The sequence below is a fragment of the Peromyscus leucopus genome, chromosome 12, assembly GCF_004664715.2.
Source record: "Peromyscus leucopus breed LL Stock chromosome 12, UCI_PerLeu_2.1, whole genome shotgun sequence".
NCBI classification, from domain to species: Eukaryota; Metazoa; Chordata; class Mammalia; order Rodentia; family Cricetidae; genus Peromyscus; species Peromyscus leucopus.
In genome coordinates, this window is record NC_051073.1 from 38,457,724 (window position 1) to 38,477,761 (window position 20,038).

At 36.1% G+C, this 20,038-nt stretch overlaps 2 protein-coding genes across 2 annotated transcripts; both read left to right on the forward strand.

Moving 5' to 3' along the window:
* The first annotated feature begins 5,733 nt into the window (after window positions 1–5,733).
* LOC114687578 (olfactory receptor 187-like) lies at window positions 5,734–6,728 on the forward strand. The gene has a single exon (XM_028862182.1). It carries the CDS (start codon window positions 5,753–5,755, stop codon window positions 6,680–6,682), a length of 930 nt encoding a protein of 309 aa, XP_028718015.1. The 5' UTR covers window positions 5,734–5,752; the 3' UTR covers window positions 6,683–6,728.
* A 7,055-nt stretch (window positions 6,729–13,783) lies between these two features.
* Window positions 13,784–18,354, forward strand: LOC114687581 (olfactory receptor 5H2-like). The gene is made up of 2 exons (XM_028862186.1): window positions 13,784–13,889; window positions 17,407–18,354. The coding sequence occupies exon 2, from the start codon at window positions 17,431–17,433 to the stop codon at window positions 18,352–18,354; it is 924 nt and encodes a 307-aa protein (XP_028718019.1). The 5' UTR covers window positions 13,784–13,889; window positions 17,407–17,430.
* Window positions 18,355–20,038: the final 1,684 nt, after the last annotated feature.

Here is a 20,038-nt window from a genome sequence, read left to right on the forward strand (position 1 = left end):
AAGAGGGCTTAGATAAAGACATAGTTAGGGTTGAGTGCTCCAAGATTTCTCATGGTCAGGATGCTTGTTGGTCTCTATGACAATAACCATCTACTGCAAGAAGCTTCTTTGACAGTGTTGAGTAATGCACTGATCTATGAACAATGTGTCATTAGGAGTGATTTTTTTCTGTGTTTATTTAGCATAATTATAGTAGTATATTTTCTCCTCAGGGCCACAACCTATCTAGTCACTGTGTCAGCTGTGGGTTCCATCACATGGAGTGGGTCTTAAACCCAATCAAAACATGCTTGGTTACTCCCACAGCATTTCTGCCACTATTGCCCCGGTAGATCTGAGTCTTATAGTCGGATAATTATAAGTCACAGAGTTGATAGCTGGCTAAGATTGAGGTTTCTTTTCTGTATAAATAGCATTTGTAGTGCCTTCTGGTACCATTAATGCTAACCATTATGTTTAGGGATCCATGGGTCATCCTTTGTAGCTCGAGTTTTCCTGCCTTGCCCACGGTCATGACAAATCTTTGTCACCCGCCAGTCCCACAGCTGCTCAGACCCAACCAAATATACACAGAGACTTATATTGCTTTCACACCGTATGGCCGTGGCAGGCTTCTTGCTAACTGTGCTTATAGCTTAAATTAGTCCATTTCCATAAATCTATACCTTGCCACGTGGCTGGTGGCATACCAGCATCTTCACATGCTGCTGGTCATGGCAGCGGCTGCAGTGTCTCTGGTCATGGCGGCGGCTGCAGCGTCTCCTTCTGCCTTTCTGTCCTTTTATTTCTCCTCTCTGTTAGTCCCGCTATCTTTCCTGCCTAGCCACGGCCGATCAGGTTTTATTTATTGACCAATCAGAACAACTTGACATACAGACCATCCCCCAGCACAGCCAAGTGCAGACCATCTCAAACACCTGCACTCAGGCCATGGTCCTAATCATCCTCTATGCGGACCTGCTGGGTAACGCCACAAAGAACCCAAGAAGGGCTCCCACAGGACATACAAATCATCCCACAGCAATCCTTGGCCAACTATTCTTCACAGAAATTGAAAAAAAAAAAAACTTCCACTTCATATGGAAACAATCACACACACTCACCTAAAAGGATAGCTAAGACAATCCTGAATAATAAAAGAACAACAAGAGGTACCAGTATCCCAGATTTGAAGTTGTATCATGAAGAAATAGATTGGCATTGATATGAAAACAGGCACATTGATCAATGGAATCAAATAGAAGATGCAGATATCATTCCATATACCTAAAGGAATCTGGTTTGTCTGTTTTTTTTTTTTTGGTAAAGCAGAAAAAAATATACACTGGAAAAAAGATAATATCTTAGCAAATGTTGCTGGTTGAACTGCATAGCTGTATGCAGAATGAAAATTAATTCAGTTCCACAACCCTACATAAACTGATACAAAATTCTCATGCTAACAGAAGGCTATCAAAAGACAGACTAACTTGAGATTGATACAAAATAATAATAAAAAGAAATTTATTGTTCTCAGTTTTATGCAAGTAAACTAGTGCACTTATGTAAAAGCAAAAAACAAAACACTGTGTGTACAGTCAAAAGTGAAATTCATATCAATCGGTAACCTAGATTGTGAACCAGGTGTTTGAAACAGAGTTTTATGATGGTTAAAACAATGTTATTTGCAGTGGAAACTGCACCTGTGTGTTCACTAAAGCTTCAGTGAAGGCCAAGTACAGGAGGAGTAAGGACTGCCAGAGACGCCTCAGATTCATCACATTTTATTCTGAATGAATTTTAAGGTTTTTATACATTTAGAAAACCATTATCACCACCAAATATTTCATGAACCCACATGGGAAACACAACTCACAGTTTAAGGAAATGAGACTTGATCATTGACATTGATAAAATCATGTTTGATGAGCTCAGAAAAAGCATACTATCCAGAGTCCTCAAAGTATAAAATAGTATATTAGTTTGGCAGAAGTGTGATGGGAAATATATGATACTATAATTTCTATGGTTAAAATTAGAGTCTCTTACAGTAACACTTATGGTTTTGAAGTCTGCAGTGCCCCATGGAACCAATTTAGACTTCTGCCCAAATCTACTGTGTCCAGCAGAGAAACCCCTTCTTTGCCTCCAGTGAACCCTGAGGCTCTCGTGGGAATTCCGGTTCTTCAGGCTTTCCTTCTATGGAGAAGGCAGGCCAGGGTATAAAGGTTCTTGCTTTAAAAAAAAGACATACGAACAAAGTTTGCTGTGCTTAGAGATGAAACTTCCAAACGAATTGTCACTAACAGAATCATCACGCGTGGTTTCTGCTTCAGAACACTGATGCTTTTTAAAGGACCTCTGCAATTTTTTTGCTTGATATAGGTAAGAAACAAATGAGTTTTGTAGTATCCACCATGCTTTCCACGGAAATTTAAGAATGCTTTTACTTCATAATAATTTTTACATATCTGGGTATAAATGAAAATAGCAACAACAAAGAATTACCTTTGCATTTTAATTCATGGCCAAGTATAAGTGAGCAAAGTATCTAGAATTGTTATCTTTAAGAATGTTTCTTAACATGATTTCTGTATTGATTCTTTGGGAGTTTCATATCAGGCACCCCAATTCTGATTTTTTTCCAGTCCTGCCCTTCATGCTTGCAGCGTACCCCCTAAAAGGAAAATTTAAAAAAAAAAAGAAAAAATATTCAAAGGAAATCAATTAAACAAACAAACAAAACCCTTTATGCTCCTCTGTCTTTGCCATCTTTCCACTTTTTCATTCGTCTTAGAGGTGTCGGGAGCTGTGCTGTGTCACACCATATACAACCTTTTTATCTTACAGTAATGACTTCTAGTTGTGAGTCTAGCATTTAGCAGCTGGACTACCCCATGTCCAGCCTTGACTATAATGACTTTTAAGTTCTCCTAAACTAGAATATTAACCCAGAATTCATTATGAAACCTTAACGATCCTCATATAAAAAATTATTCTGATGTCAATAAAAGGATCGTTTAATCATGTTCCTTTAGTCATGTTCTTTCATAAGTCTTTTAAGATCAGTTACTTAGAAGTAAAATATTTAAGTTATGTCTTCTACTTACAAAATAATCCTTATATTATTTCTTTTTTATCCTTGTATAATTTATATTATTTATAAATGTATGCAGAATAGACTGCATGTATACATTATGGTTCATTGAGTACTATACCTTGATATATATATATATAGAGAGATATGTGTTTAAGTACTTAAAAATAAATACATATTGACATATGTCAAAGATATTTCCCACTATTCTTTCTTGTGTTAATGATTTGTTATATCTCACATCTCAAGTAATTTGAGAATTTGTGTTTCTTGGTGTGATTCAGATTCTGTAGAAGGAAAACTATTCCCATTAAATTTGCTTTAAAATGAAATATTGGCATGGTGTATATCACCTGTATACAAATTGATCTGCATCAATTTTATTCTACTAATACAAAACAAAATCGAATGTAGCCTATACAATTGTTAGAGAGATGTGTAAATATGTGTTCTCAAATCAAACTAAAAAGATTTACACTGAAATATGTTCTAATTGTCTTGACACCAAAAATGCATCATAGAAATACAGGAAAAACACAGGCACTGACTATATAAGTTCAAACATATCATCCATAAAAAATTAATGAAGTCAAATTTAATATATCTGTTTAAAAATGTAAATTTTGGCCGGGCGGTGGTGGCGCACGCCTTTAATCCCAGCACTCGGGAGGCAGAGCCAGGCGGATCGCTGTGAGTTCGAGGTCAGCCTGGGCTACCAAGTGAGCTCCAGGAAAGGCGCAAAACTACGCAGAGAAACCCTGTCTCGAAAAAACCAAAAAAAAAAAAAAAATGTAAATTTTGTAGAAAAATATATTTTGATTTCCACAAAAGGAAAATAATTTTTTTCAAGACTCACAATAGATAGTAAACAAGAACTCTAAGACAAACATTGGAAACCAAACATCAGAAACTTATTCTTCATTCTACACATATTTCAAGTGTAAATTTAAATAAGCTTTTATTTACTTATTCATTTTCAATATGGGGAGATTATCTTTATATACTTTCCTCTCTCCAAACAGTCCCATGTATTTAGGAATATATATAACAACTATTTTAAAAAAGAGGCATTCTAGATTTTTCAAAGTCCTTTGCTACTTTCTCTTCCTTTTCCATAAGTCTCTGCTAAGCACTGCCTGTTTGCTTCCTCCCTTTTATTGCTTTTTATATACACAAGTTTACCATCTAATATCGGTCATGTCTTTTCTTCTTTTAATGTCTTACTCATCTCTCCTCCCACTCTTTAGCACTTTGCTTAAAATCTTTTTCTTAATGTTCTACAGATAAAAGACTACAGTAGCCTAGGAACATAAAACAAACATCAACTGTCCCCCACATTTCTCAGAATACATAACATCACTGTGTGGCCATTTCCTTCCCATCATAAACTGCTACGTTCCTGATTACAGGAAACTATTTACTCTAAGCTGTTAAATGTTTCTTATTTCCAACACCAAGGGAATCTCTTGTAATTTACCCTCAAAGATCCTTAATTTTGCCTGGAATTATAATTGTCTGTTACATTCCAAGCTTCCCACCATTAAAACCATATCCCTCAAATATCAGGTTCAGTTCTGGTTTGTATCAATACTTGCCTTTCCTTTGATTTTCTTTGAAGTAACATGGGCTCTTGAAATGAATGGTTTAAACATAGAAATCCTGGAGGTATCAGAATAATTAGCTGGAAAAACGTGGACATAAAAGGAAGGGAAGTAAGCAATCATACATGATCATTAATGTTAAACATACAGTAGACCAATACTACTAAGTATGTACAGTTCATATTCAATGATAATGACCAACAGACTAGTGTATATTAATTGTGAAAAACGATATGGAAACACAAAAAGTCAACAAACAATATTTCATTCCATTGAACACCAAGTTCATATTTGGTGTGTCACTGTATAATAGTCTCTTGATATTTCAAATCCTGTCCAATTAATCTCTGTCTTCCTAGTATTGCCAATGTCCAGTCACACATGTTTCAATAACCTCATTTGTACTGAATATTATCTGGAAAAATTTTATAAAGTTTGGCCATTAAAGTCTTGTTTATAAACTCCTATGCTAATTTATAACAAATCTTATGATCTACAATTTGAATAAATGTTCCCAGTCAAGTATGCTATACACAGGAGCCTCTGGATAAATTAAGAGTGTTCTACATTACTGGTTTCTGCTTACCCTAATAGAAACTGATTTTATTCTCTTCTGTATAATAACTTTTGAAAAAATTCGCTGGCCACTATACATTGCAAGATTTTACTTTATTTAATTACAGTATTTGAATTGACTAAGACACTTCTGTTGAATTCATTGTATAATCTAGGTGCTTAAAACTTCTTTTGCCTTAATTTTGAATATGTAACATAAAGAATTTTCACACATAACCAATTTGTAATTCCATAGGTTTCACACAAATTTGAAAGGTATCGTTTCCTCAAATATGTTAATGTATTCACTATTTTTAATTAGAATAATGAATTGAAATAATTCCTTCATGCTGAAGAAATGTTTTCATCTTATATAGTAATATTAAATGAAATTTGGTGGTCATTCTGATGAGTACATAGTTGTATTTTAAATTCTACTACCCAAAATTTTACTTCACAAATTTTTGTGAATTCTGTGTGACTTCTATCATTTCTCATCTCAGGGACATCCAGTGAGGACATGGGAACAGAGAATACAACACTGCTGACACAGTTTGTTCTCACAGGTCTCACTCATCTGCCACAGTGGAAAATTCCCCTGTTCCTGCTGTTCTTGGTGATCTATCTTATCACTATTGTGGGTAACCTTGGTCTGATCACCCTCATCTGGAATGACCCTGGCCTTCACATCCCCATGTACCTGTTTCTAGGGAATTTAGCATTTGTGGATACTTGGCTATCATCCACAGTTACACCAAAGATGCTCCAAGACTTTTTTGCCCAGAGTAAACTCATCTCTCTTTCGGGATGCATGATACAGTTTTTTTCATTTGCAGTCAGTGCAACCACAGAATGTTTTCTTTTGGCAGCAATGGCCTATGACCGCTATGTAGCCATATGCAAACCTTTATTCTATCCAGTAATTATGACAAATAAACTCTGTATATGTCTGTTAATATTGTCCTTTGTAGGTGGATTTATTCATGCTTTAATTCATGAAGGTTTTTTACTCAGACTAACATTCTGTAGTTCTAACAAAATACATCACTTTTACTGTGACGTTATGCCACTGTTAAAGATTTCTTGTACTGACCCTTCTCTCAATTACCTAATGCTTTTTATTTTCTCTGGCTCAATTCAGGTATTCACTATTACAACTATTCTCGTCTCTTATACACTTGTTCTGTTTTCTATCTTAAATCAGAAATCTATCAAAGGCATAAAGAAAGCTTTCTCCACCTGTGGAGCCCACCTCTTATCTGTGTCTTTATACTATGGCTCTCTTCTTTTCATGTATGTGCGTCCTGCATCTCCACAAGTAGATGACAATGATATGATGGACTCTGTATTTTACACTGTCATAATTCCTGTACTGAATCCAATTATCTACAGTTTGAGAAATAAGCAAGTAAAAAATTCATTGGAAAAATTTTTAAAGAGAAATGCATAGATCTCATATTATTATCTGCTGTATTCTTAATAAATATCACAATACTGTGCAGGCTTAATTTGGCTATATTTTATACACTGTTCTAAATATTTTGAAAATGAACCTGACCTAGAATTTTGCTGTTGTTGTTGTTTTGTATGTGTATATTTGTGGTGTATGCACACTTTGGTGTGAATGGTTATCTTTGGTCATGCAAACTTGTGCAGAGGCCAGAAGACGCCCAGTGTCCTGCTTAATAGCTCTTTAACTTACTTTCTGGAAAGAGTGTCTTTCACTGAACATGGAATTTTAACCTACTAACCTCAGCAATCCTTTTTCTACACCTGCTGTATCACTGATATTGCAAGCACGTGTGGGGCCATGATCTTCTCCACAGTGGAAATGGAAGCCCATTCCTTGTGACATTTGTGTGCTGTGTTGCTGGAGACACACACACAGTTATTCATCTTGTGCAGAAACTGCTCTTAAACACTGAACATATTTAAATGGACTCTTGTCTATGTACCCATATCCTTAAAGTATTTGAAGTGAATCTTAAATTATACAAATACTTTTAAGACAATAAATACAACAGAAATCATTAAAACACTTTATCAGGCTTGTATGTCATTCATTATGTTTTCATTAACACATTGACTGTTGTAGTGATGTAGTCCCTATAAAAAGAAAATGAATATGATGTTGTAGTCAGCTTGGAAAATCATAGCACCTTTATCTGTTCTGATGAGACAGTGCTGATTTCTGTAAATAGACATGAGACTTGGAAATTCTTAGAAATATAGGTTTTTCATTAAATTCTCTTGTGTGAAATAATGATTCTTACAGCAATTCAACTTGCATTTCTCACAGGAAATGAAAAAGCCATGGGAGTACAAGTGTAAGATTAAGACCGTGGGATGCTCTGTGGTCAGTGTGCTTGTGAGAGTGAGGAGAGGTCCATCACACTCACCATCTGGCTGACTCTGAGCCTCTTCCTAGTTCTGTTTAGTGTTCTCTCTCCATACAAAAAGTGTCAGTAAATCAAGATATTAACAGGTTTTATGAAATAAATAATTGAGGGGATTTTATTGAGGAATTGTAGTAGAGAAGATAGGAAAAGGGTCTCCACAGCCTAGATTTATTTTAGGTGGGTTGATTGGGGTTTAAGTAGATTATCTAAGAGTTATTAGGGAATGTAGTTGAAGAAACTGTGTTTTAAATAGTAATAAGTTTTTGTGATGTTCTAGTCCCTGGTGTTTTTCTGGGATAGATATGAAAAAGAACAAATTCTGTGTGCTTTAAATTTGCGGTGATCTTAATTGTAAGCTTCATGCGCAGGGTGAGCACAGAGTGAGTGAACCATCTCTAGTCTCACACATGTTTGTTCTCCATACACTGAAATTGGCTGTTGAGAATCCCACTCCAGACACGACTCCACCCACATGTAAACATTACAAAACTTCCTTCTACCTTCTGTTGATACTCTCTTCCTTTCCAAAACTTTTATCATGTGGTTTTGGTATTATATCTTTCTTGGATAAATATTAGTGGAATATTATTGCTAGTATCATATATGTGGAGATGTAAAGATATATATGTACATTTGCCTGTATTTGTGTGAATTCGTACTTTATATGGGATATGAGCTCATCTGTGTGTGATTGTATTTGTAAACATAGTAAAATATATTGTTTTCCCACATCCCATGTTTGTTCACCCTGATATTATTCCAAGTCCTTACATATAATATAAAGGCTGGCTTTACCATTTGGGGCTATTGAAAGGTTCTACAAACTTTAACATATGGGTTGTGTGGGAGATTTTGTCAATACAGGCATCCATTGAAGAAGATTGTTGAGAGTCTGAGCCCATCTTCTTGCCATGCTTTTGTCCTTTAGATATGAAGTGAATAGTTTTGTGCGACAGTCAGTGTACTTGTACCATGATGCTAAGCCTCAAATGAGAGGGTCAACTAATAATACACTAAAACCTTTAAATTGTAATCCACATAAAGCCTTTCTCTTTATCAGTTGATTTATCTGGACTGTTTGTTGTTGTTGCTGTTTTTACCACTTGTGAAAAGTAGAGTCTAATTTACAACTGAAATTTTTTAACATTTTAAGAATGGATAAATAAAATGTGGCACATATACACAATGGAGTACTACTCAGCAGAGAAAAACAATGACATCACGAGATTTGCAGACAAATGGATGAAACTAGAAAATATCATCCTGAGTGAGGTAACCCAGACTCAGAAGGACAGACATAATATGTACTCACTCATAAGTGAATGCTAGATGTAAAGCAATGGATAACCAGACTGCAACTCACAACTCCAGGGCGGCTAGTTAGTAAAAAGACCCTAAGAAAGACACAGGGATTGCCCAATGACAGAAAAATGGAAGAGCTCTACATGAGCAAACTGCACGTGAGATGGGTAATGGAGGGCAAGGGTCGGGGGAAAGAGAGCTTAGGGGAGAGGGAGGTCCCAGCTAGATCAGGAACAGAGTGGGAGAACAAGGAAAGAAATACCATGGTAAATGAACACCCCATGGGAATAGGAAGAAGCAGAGTGCTAAAGAGGTCCCCAGAAATCCACAAAGATACCTCCACAATAGACTACTGGCAATGGTCAAGAGAAAGCCCGAGCTGACCTACTTTGGTCATCAGATGGCCGAACACCCTGGCTGTCATGATAGAACTCTCATCCAGTGACTGATGGAAGCAGATGCAGAGATCGATGGCCAACCCCCAGGTGGAGCTCCAGGAGTTCAATCAGCAAGAGAGAGGAGGGATTATGTGAGGAAGAGATATTGAGACCATGATTGGAAAAAGCACAGGGACAAATTGCCAAACTAGTGGAAACACATAAACTGTGAACCAATTGCTGAGGAGCCCCCATGTAACTGGACGAGTCCCTCTGGATAAGTGAGACAGTTGATGAGCTTGAACTGTTTAGGAAGCCCCCAGGCAGTGGGACCCAGACCTGTCCTTGGTGCAGCTGGCTTTTTGGAACCTAGGGCCTATGCTGAGACACTTTGCTCAGCCTTGGTGCAGGGAGAAGCAGACTGGACCTGCCTCAACTGAATCTTCCAGGCTGGGCTGACTCCCCAGGGGAGACCTTGCCTTGGAGAAGGTTGAAATGGGGGGTGGTTTGGGGGGAAGGCTGGGGGGTCAGAGGAGGGCGAACAGGGGAATCCATGGCTGATATGTAAAATTAAATTAATTATAAAATAAAAATATAAAAAAAGAAATAACCAATTTGATGAATTTTTGGTAGCATTTTGAAGAATATCAGAGAATAATAATAAACTAAAGACTTTGAGAGCTTATTTATTGTTCTTAGATCACATTAAACACTGTATAATATTGAATTTTGACTACAAATTTGTTTGCATTACAGTTACAATCTTATCACACTTTCTGACTTTTGCAATACACAGCATGGTAGTTTGTAGACAAGAAGCTTTAAAGAAGGATTTGTGAAATTAAAATGAATCTTCAAGAAAAGAATACACAAAATGAAGTAAGGATATATTGGTCCTCTTAATCATGTAAGGAGTGCAGAAAGACTGCTGGGTTGGAGTAGATGCTTCCAGTCAACTTATCTTTAGTCTTCAAAGTAGCATACACTGATAAAATGATGTTCCTCTTATAACTAGATGTGGCTCTTTGTATGTAGGTTATTTTAAAATATACAAGGAGTCATTTGATCGTGAATACTGAATAATAAAAACCATATTTTAACTTATCATTATTGTCTTTAATTTGGATTCAGAAGATTAGAGCAGGTATTGTAGAATGTTCGTTTAAGGTGTATTACATTGGTTTATGCTGTGGAATATTTGTTTAATGATGCAAAGATGTTACATTTGTTTAACTCTGTGAAGCTGTGTTACTTTGACTGCCTAAAACATCTTATTGGTTTAATAAGAGCTGAACGGTCAATAGCGAGGCAGGAGAGAAATAGATGGGGCTAGCAGACAAAGAGAATAAATAGGAGGAGAAATTTGGGAAGAGGTATCTAGGAGCAAGAAAAAGGAGGAGAAGAGGGAGCTAGTAGCTGGCCCTCCAGCAGCACAGTAAATCACAGAGTAAGAATCAAAGAAAGGAATATGGAATAGAAAAATGTAAAAGCCAAGAGGCAAAAGGTAGCCAAGGTATCTTAAGAAAAGCTGTTAATAAACAAGCTGTTAAAGTGCTCACCTTATATTTAAGGCAACTTTTATAGCACGGTTTGCTCATCAGTTCACATCAAGAAACAAGCCAAGCTAAGTCTGGGCATTCATAAGAAAGAATAAGACTTTATGATTTATTTAGGAGCTGGGTGTTGGTCCGCAAAAGATCCAAAGAACAAAAAGTAATAAAACAACCAACAACAAGCAGGTCTTGTAATCCTTAATAGAATTCTCAGAGCCCCAGAAAAGGAACATCCAAACTGCTGTGAGATTATGAGTGCAACCTATTTGTGTTCAGAAAACACTTTTACCTTGAAGTCATTCACCACCTCTGGCTCTTTAATCTTTCCACCCCCTCTTCTGCAGTGATCCCTGAGAACTGGGAGGACAGGGTATGATATAGATACCCTGTTTAGGGTGGAAAATATGCAGTCCCTTATTCTCTTCATCTTATCCAGTTGGGGGTTTATGGTAATTGCCTTCTATTGCAAAAAGATGTTCCTCTGCTGAGGATTGAGAGATGCACTAATCAACAAATATAAAGATGTCACTAGGACTCACTTTAATACAGTGCATATTTAGGACCGTAGTAGTGGTAGATTCTCCACCTGGAGCCTATGATATGTCTAGTCATAGGTACTTGGTACATGATAATAATGCCAGGTATGAGTTTCAGCATATGGACTGTGCCTCAAGAACAATAAAAAGGTGATTCATGACACAATTGCACAAGTGTGTGTGTCTTACTATATTTGTTGTAATTGTAATTACAAAGGTTACATAATCAAGACTAATAATTATTCTTCTCCTATAGTAGCATATGTCACACTTTTAGCACTGTGAAAGCTATCTAGAAGAGATGAAGCATCCAGATGAGTACCAGTTTGATTCCTCCATGTTCTGTGATTAAAATATGTGGTATTTTCAGCAGTAGGATCTTACCATCACATTTTGGTGTTATCCAGGGGCCATGTCTGTAGGCTGTAATTTTTGTGGATCTATGAGATCTCACTGGTCAACAACTCCAAAAGAGAAAACCTATTTCTGGTACTGGGTATTTTATTTGCTAGCCTGTGATTTCTAGTAGTAAACTTGTTACTCCATTATAGAATAACTCCACTTAAAGGCCCTTAATAATTATTACCATTTATTAATATTATATAATAGTAATAATATGGATGTGTCTATAAACCAAGAAAGAAATAGAAATCATGGGAGCAATACCATTAACAATTACCTCAAAATATTGCCAGTTTCTTATGCAAATTTATTTACATAAACAATACCAGTAAACTGAATATCCTTTTGCCTAGATTTAACACCTTATTATGGTATCCAGCTAATGTCTTGTATGTCAGATAACCTCTGATTCATGAGGGGACTCAGTGAACATTATATTTATCAAAAGCTGAGCATGCCTATGAAGGATTTCAAGGTTTTGCTTCAGAGTTCTCAGGACCTAGACTGCTGTGGGATGGTCTGTATGTCAAATGTGTTGCTCTGACTGGTCAATAAATAAAACACTGATTGGCCAGTAGCCAGACAGGAAGTATAGGAGGGACTAACAGAGATGAGAATTGAGAGAACAGGAAGAAAGAGGGAGACACTGCCAGCCGCTGCCATGACAAGCAGCATGTGAAGATCCCAGTAAGCCACGGGCCAAGTGGCAAGGCATAGATTTATAGAAATGGATTAATTTAAGATGTAATAACTAGATAGCTAGAAGCCTGAGCCATTAGGCCAAACAATTTAAATAATATAAGCATCTGTGTGTTTATTTTGTAAGTGGGCTGTCGGATGGCTGCAGTTTGGTGGGACCCGGAGAGAAAACTCTCCAGCTACACTAGACTGTAATTTATTTATAGAGACTTATAAATTACCTCAAACAGTGCCTCTCCCAGGTGTTGCCTCTTGTAGTAGCAGAGTTGCTGCATCACAGGGTCAGAACAGTTTGTAAAGCAGGTTAGGCTTGCTCTACAAATCATTCATCTGAGCTGTGCACAAAAGCAATGACTTTTCTATTACTTCTCAAATGGGCCAGTGTAAATAGAACAAATGAGGCCTAGCTTGTATATATTATATTTACTATAACTTCTGTGGCCTCTTGACTCTATTTATTATATTTAGTATAACTTCCTTATTGACTCTAGGAAGTACTAGATGCAGCATGTTATCTTCCCCCTTAAGAGAGATGGCTCTGTCTCTGTCCCTGTCTCTTTCTCTATCTCTGTCCCTCTCCACCCCCTCCTATCCTTCAACTCCCTTCTTCCCTCCATCCCCACCCTTCTCTCTTTTCTTTCTCTTTGACTCCCTCACTCTTTTTCTCTCTTGCTCTTCTTCTCTTACTTCCCTCTTGAATTCTCAACTATAAATATGCATTAGTAAACTTTTGTCTGCAGCACACTTCTTTGGTCTCTGATTTTCATTCCTTGAATTTATCATCCCCAAACCTGAAAGATCAAGATTGCTTTGGGGAACATCAAGATATCTAGGATCCTAGACTCAAGACAGGCTCAACGCAGCTGAGAAGGTTCTTTTTCTCTAAAAGATACCCCATAATTAACATATCCTTTCTATACTAACCTAAAAAAGTATTTGACTAAACCTGTCAGAAGTGTCACTTGTGATCAGAAATAGTACTATAAGAGATTATTCTAATTTTTCAAGCTGGGTTAGGATACTGTGAGTTGATATTCACAATCATGTAAAGTAAAAAAAGTTTGTGATGCCCCATGGAGCCATTTGACTTCTCTGATGTGTCCAATCCACATTGCCCAGCACAGCAGCTGCCCTTTGTCATCAGGGAACACTTGTGATCTCATGTGAGAGTTTAAGTTGTCCTCTCAGGGCTACGGTTGGTTAAAATCAACTCAAAAGAAAATAGATGCACGACATTTTTTTCTGTGCTTATGGAATAAAACCTCCAAAACAAAGCACTGCCTTAAGAATTGCTACCAGCCTTCCCACAACCCTGCACTGCTGAGTTCTTTACTGCTTCCAAAATCCCAACAACTCTTAAAGACCTCTAAAACATGTTTCACAATATAGGTAAGAGAGAAATGATTTCTGAAATAATATGTATCTGTTCTTTTAAGAGTTAAATGCTGGTTAAATTGAAGTTGTTTTATACTTAACTTGCCAGATTCTTACTTGGTATATAATAAAATAAAAACAACTTGACTAGAGTATTGATAAGGTATGTATAATTGAGGATATTGTGTGGATCAAGCAGCTGACTATACAGAAGCTTTTGAAGAAGCTATGTGAAAGAAGTTTTTTTTTAAAGGATGTATGCCATTACATTATTAATTTCTGACTCATTTTCTACTTTATGGATCTTGACTACATACAGATGTTTGTCTTATAGTTCACTCAGTTCCACACAATTTAGATTTTGTTATGGAAAGATGGAAATGAAAACACATAACAAAAAGAAAAAAGAATAGAGAAAAACAAAATAGTTTAACATTAATTGGTTTTACTTATGATGTTTTGTTATACAATTAAAAATGAATTTAGTTCTGGTGAACTATAACATTGATTTTAAAGACCTAGGTAATAATTGTGTTTATATATGAATTTCTTCTGATAATTACAGTAAAAATGATTATTCTGTCTGTTTAATCATTTTTTCTAATTAAAATTTTAAGACTGATTACATAAATATTAATTCCTCTGTATTGTCATATTCTTCTGAGATTATTTATTTGAATATATACACATATACATATACATATAGAATGATGAACATATGGAGGAAAGACAAAATAGAGGATATATGTTTCATGAAGTCATACATATTGATATATAAATATGAACATTTGTGATTTCCTGTAAAAATACATTTTATAGAATAATTCATTTAATCACTGAAAATATTGCATTTTATGTATCACTTGTATAAAGATTAGATGTTTGGTACTATTTTATTCTGCCAGGAAACATTAAACTAATAGAGATGAAAATGCTATTAAATAAAGCTAGAACAATAACTGGAGAAAAATTAGTTCTAACTTCAGTCATAACAACCATGAAGTAAGATTTAAATATGCAAAGAACTATCAGTAGAACATGTATCTATGTTCCCACAGGACAAAATTTGTGGTATTAAATTTAAAACCAGTAACATTTGCAAGTACAGATTTATAGGAAAATGTATTTTCATATTATTCAGAAGGGAAATAAAAAACACTCAGAACTGACAGTAGTCAAGTAATCAATGAACATCAGGGAGAAGACAGACATTCAGCCTGCATATGGGAACCTGCCCCTCACTAAGCTTCCATTCTTTCTCTGTTAGCCCAATCTCATGACTTCACACTTTGTTCATTGTATGTTTTCTGGGACTCTTCTTCTCATCCTGATTTTTATTCTTTTTTTCATGCCTCCTAAGTTCCTTTCCTGTACTTTTTTTCTCCTCTTAATAATTTTCATGTTCCCCTATGACGTATTTGTCAAACAAGTTCCACAGGTAGCAGGTTATAAATTATGAATGGACAAAAAACTGTCCACCCTCCCACTATCTTTGGCTCTTCCAGAGTGCCTTTCTTTTCTGTGACCTTCCTACTGCTACTCAGTTCCCATTACTCTTCAACATATTCTTTTTCACATTCAGGAAACCATTCTCAGCAATGCCCATAAGTTTCTTAGTCTTAGCAGTCATGATCTCTATTGCTTATCTTACTAGAGTATTGGTATTGCCTTCTGTCTTTGGTAATTCTTAGTATCTGTCTTGTCTTTAGGGTCACAATCCTCAACTCTTTAGTTGAACTTTGCTTAGTATGCTTTTCTGATTATTTTTTTTTAAAGCAAATTTTTGACAAAGATCTTACTATATGCTCCAGGCATGATTTTCATTCTACATCATTTGAGTGAGGGAATTGCACTATGTATAGCTTTGGCCTAGTGTTTCCTTTCTTATTTTTCCTTTCATTCTACTCAAACCTCTTACAGAAATTGTTAGGATGCTGCTGGATGACATGAAAAGACTGAAAGGAATAAAAAAGTCTGTCAAGAGGAATCATTACACCCCAACTTTTCATAGATGAAGGGAGTTATCTCTTGCAGATTGTCATTCTGGAAGTTGCAGTGTATAGGGGCTGGATTCTCCACATTTTTACTTGGAGGACTTTTTGACTACATGTTTCCATTTCCATTTCTCCATAACAAAATCTAAGTTGTGTGGGATTGAGTGAATAAATATATAAGATAAATACCTGTCTGTAGTCAAGATCCATGAAGTAGAAAATGGGTCAGAAATTAATAATATAATAAAACTTCCTTCACATAGCTTCCTTCAACTGCTTTTTGTATATTATCTTTATGGTCCATGCAATGTCCTAACTATCCATAGCTTATCAATACTCTAGTCATGTTATGATGGAAACATTACCTGGATGTTCAGAGGTTGCTCATATTACAAAATTGTAAATGTGTCTACATGATCAATTTCTTTCTTTCTTTTTTCTTTTTTCTTTTTTTTTTTTTTTTTTTTTTTTTGGTTTTTCAAGACAGGGTTTCTCTGTGTAGTTTTGGTGCTTGTCCTGGATCTCTTTCTGTAGACCAGGCTGGCCTCAAACTCACTGAGATCATCCTGGCTCTGCCTCCCCAAGTGCTGGGATTAAAGACATGTGCCACCATTGCCCAACAATCAATTTCATTTTATTAGCATTAACCTGGGAAGAAAGTTTTGCTTCCTTTCTTTACTGACACTTATGCCCATACTGAATATGCAAAAAGCAATTAACTTGGTAGTCTAAAAATTTAAGGACTGATCTTTTATCCTAATCATTATTCACATTGTCATTTCCTGTGGTGGTATTGTGTTCCCCAAAATATTGTGCACCTTAATAAACTTATCTGGGATCAGAGAACAGAAAAGCCACTAGGTACTTAAGATAGGCAGTGATAGCACACGGCTTTAATCCTAGCATTCTAGAGGCAGAAATCCATGTGTTCAAGGATACAGCCAAGCATGGTGACTCATGCCTTTAATCCCAGGGAGTGGTGGTAGAAAGCAGAAAGGTATATAAGGGGTGAGGATCAGAAACTAGAAGCATTTGGCTGGTTAAGCTTTTAGCTGGTTAAGCTTTCAGGCTTCTAGCAGCACAGTTCAGCTGAGAGCCATTCTGGATGAGGAAGGACTCAGAGGCCTCCAGTCTGAGGAAACAAGACCAGCTGAGGATCCAGCGAGATGAGATAGCTGTGGCTTGTTCTGTCTCTCTGCTCTTCCAGCATTTCACCCCAATACTTGGCTCTGGGTTTGATTTTATCAATAAGAACTTTTAAGATTCATGCTACAATTTCCCATGTTGGCTGGCCATTTTACCCACATATTAATTATATGAGTAACATTTTAAAAAATCATATTATTTCATCACATTTCATATTTAAAATTGTTGCATATTTCAGTTTTTTAATTTCACCAAATGCATTCTGTGAATTGAAGTAATAAGAAATGAAATTAAAATGTTATATTTATATGGTTATTATTTTATATAAAATGTATTCTTATATTGGATTTATGAATCCTAGTGAACATTACTTTTCATGTGTTTCATTTCAGGGGATACACAGTGAGGACTCAGAAATGAAAAATTTAACTTTGCTGACAGATTTTGTTCTTACGGGACTCACGGGATCTCCAGGGCTACAGGTGCCCCTTTTCTTGTTATTCCTCGCGATCTATCTCATCACTATTGTAGGGAACCTTGGTCTAATCACTCTTATCTGGAATGACCCTCACTTACACATCCCCATGTACTTCTTCCTTGGTCATCTGGCCTTCGTGGATGCTTGTCTATCATCCACAGTGACACCAAAGATGTTACTCAATTTCTTACAGCTGAGTAAGATGATTTCCTTCTCTGAATGCATGATCCAATTTTTTTCCTTTGCAGTCTTTGTTACTGCAGAATGTTTCCTGTTGGCAGCGATGGCTTATGATCGCTATGTAGCCATATGCAAACCTTTACTTTATCCAATGATTATGACTAACAGACTATGCATATGTTTAATAGTCCTATCTTTTGTAGGAGGAATTCTTCATGCTTCAATACATGAGGGATTTTTGTTTCTATTACACTTCTGCAACTCCAACATAGTACACCACTTTTACTGTGACATTATTCCACTGTTAAAGATTTCCTGTACTGATTCTACTCTTAATTTTCAGCTGGTATTTGTTTTGGCTGGTTTAATTCAAGCCTTCACCATTGTGATTGTTCTTGTGTCATATACACTAGTGCTGTTTACAATTTTGCAAAGGAAGTCTGTCCGAGGCATCAGGAAGGCTTTCTCCACCTGTGGAGCCCATCTCTTATCTGTGTCTTTATACTATGGGCCTCTTCTCTTCATGTATGTCCTTCCTCCATCTCAAGAAGCAAATGATCAAGATATCATAGACTCTGTGCTTTACACAGTCATAATTCCTGTGTTAAACCCAATTATTTATAGCTTGAGAAACAAGCAAGTCATGGATTCCTTGAAAAACCTGTTAAGGAAAAAGGCTTAGACCTTGCACAGTTATTTCTTTTTTTAATTTAGCATTAAAAATGTCACATTTTTTGCCTGTGTAAGTTGTTTGTTCTATTAAGAAATGTCCAAATAATTTTGAATTTTACTTTCTTGTCTTTCTTTGATTCTGTCTAAATAAACTTGGCAATAAATATTTATGGCTTAACTTGATTTGTCTAGTAAAATTTCTAAAATGTTGGTGTCTGTGGTGGTTTGAATAAAGAATATCCCCCAAATGCTCATGTATGTAAGCATTTGATACACAGCAGATGTTGCTGTTTGATGATATTATGTAATTTCTAGTATAACAGACTTGATGGAAGAAGCACATCATTGGAGGTGAGTTTTGAGAGTTTATTGTCTTGCCCTACTTCCAATTTGTTCTCTCTGTTTCCTGGTAGGCTGACAAAATGTCATCAGTCAGCTTCCTGTTTCAGTTGCCTGTTACCATGACATCCAAGTCATCGTGGTATGTGATCCTTTGGAACAGCAAACCAAGGAAAACCATTTCTTCTTCCATAGATTTCTTTTAGTCATGGTGTTTTATCACAGCAGATAAGTCATGAACACAGAAGATGGTGCCAGAAGTGAGGGATCCATGTGAAGAACCTGATCATCTGTATTTAGGGAAGAATATGGAAGACTTTGAAACTTTTGAATAGAAAAGTGGTGGGATGCTCTAAGTAGAGATTAGCAGATTATGGTATGATCCTGGTGCATGGGTTTAACAAATTAGAGATTAACCTTTAGTCACCAATAATGCATCACTATCACATTATAAGAGCTACAAGCTCTCCCCCTTGGAGTCATTCAACCAAGAGCAAGCCCAGATTTGAATTCTCTCTTTCATGCTCTCCATGTCTTCACTCCTCTGTCTGTCCTTTGTGAGAGTTTGAATTGTTTATGTGTGTCCTTCTGTGTAAATGTGACTGTCTGTGACTATGTGTGTCTGTGTCTGTCTGTCCCTAGCAAAGGACCCTGCTCTCTTCGTTATTTGTCAGTGTAAAAAAATCACACAGTAAAAGGAAGGAAAGGAATATTTTATAGAAATTGTTAAAAGAATTTTAGAAGTCAGTGGTTCCAACTGTTCCCAAATGACCCAAAGAATAAACAATTCTACAAACATCATTTTTATCACTGAATATCCATAAATGTGGAGTTCAACCTTTGTGATAGATTTTAGAACTTGGCTTTCAACCTCTGCATTTGCTGCTTTCAACAAATGATATACATGCATTATTCTGAGTAGTGGTGTAGAAGAAGAGTACGTACTTTAAGACACAACTATGAATACATAGGAAATACAAGGCAAGTGAGGTTGGTTGTTACATTGTTTTCTTATACGAAGGTTAAATAAACAGGCTAAGTACACAGTAGGATAGCAGTCTTAAATCTAAGTTATTTGAGGTATATTATTAACTTTGTCTGTGAGATCTATAGCCTAGAAGACAGTAGTGCTGAGAAAAATGTGTACTGTGGAGCCTGGCTCATGAAATTTCAGAGGGAAGTAAACACTGTATTAGAAACCGGGTTTAACACTGTATTAAACTGACTTTAAACACTGTATTAAACACTGTACTAGGCTGAGTTTAAAAGTAATGGACTAGTTTATATAGTGGAGGAAATTTCAAGACAGCATGATGTAGAGTAATAGAGTTGTTATTTCTGATTAGTCTTATACA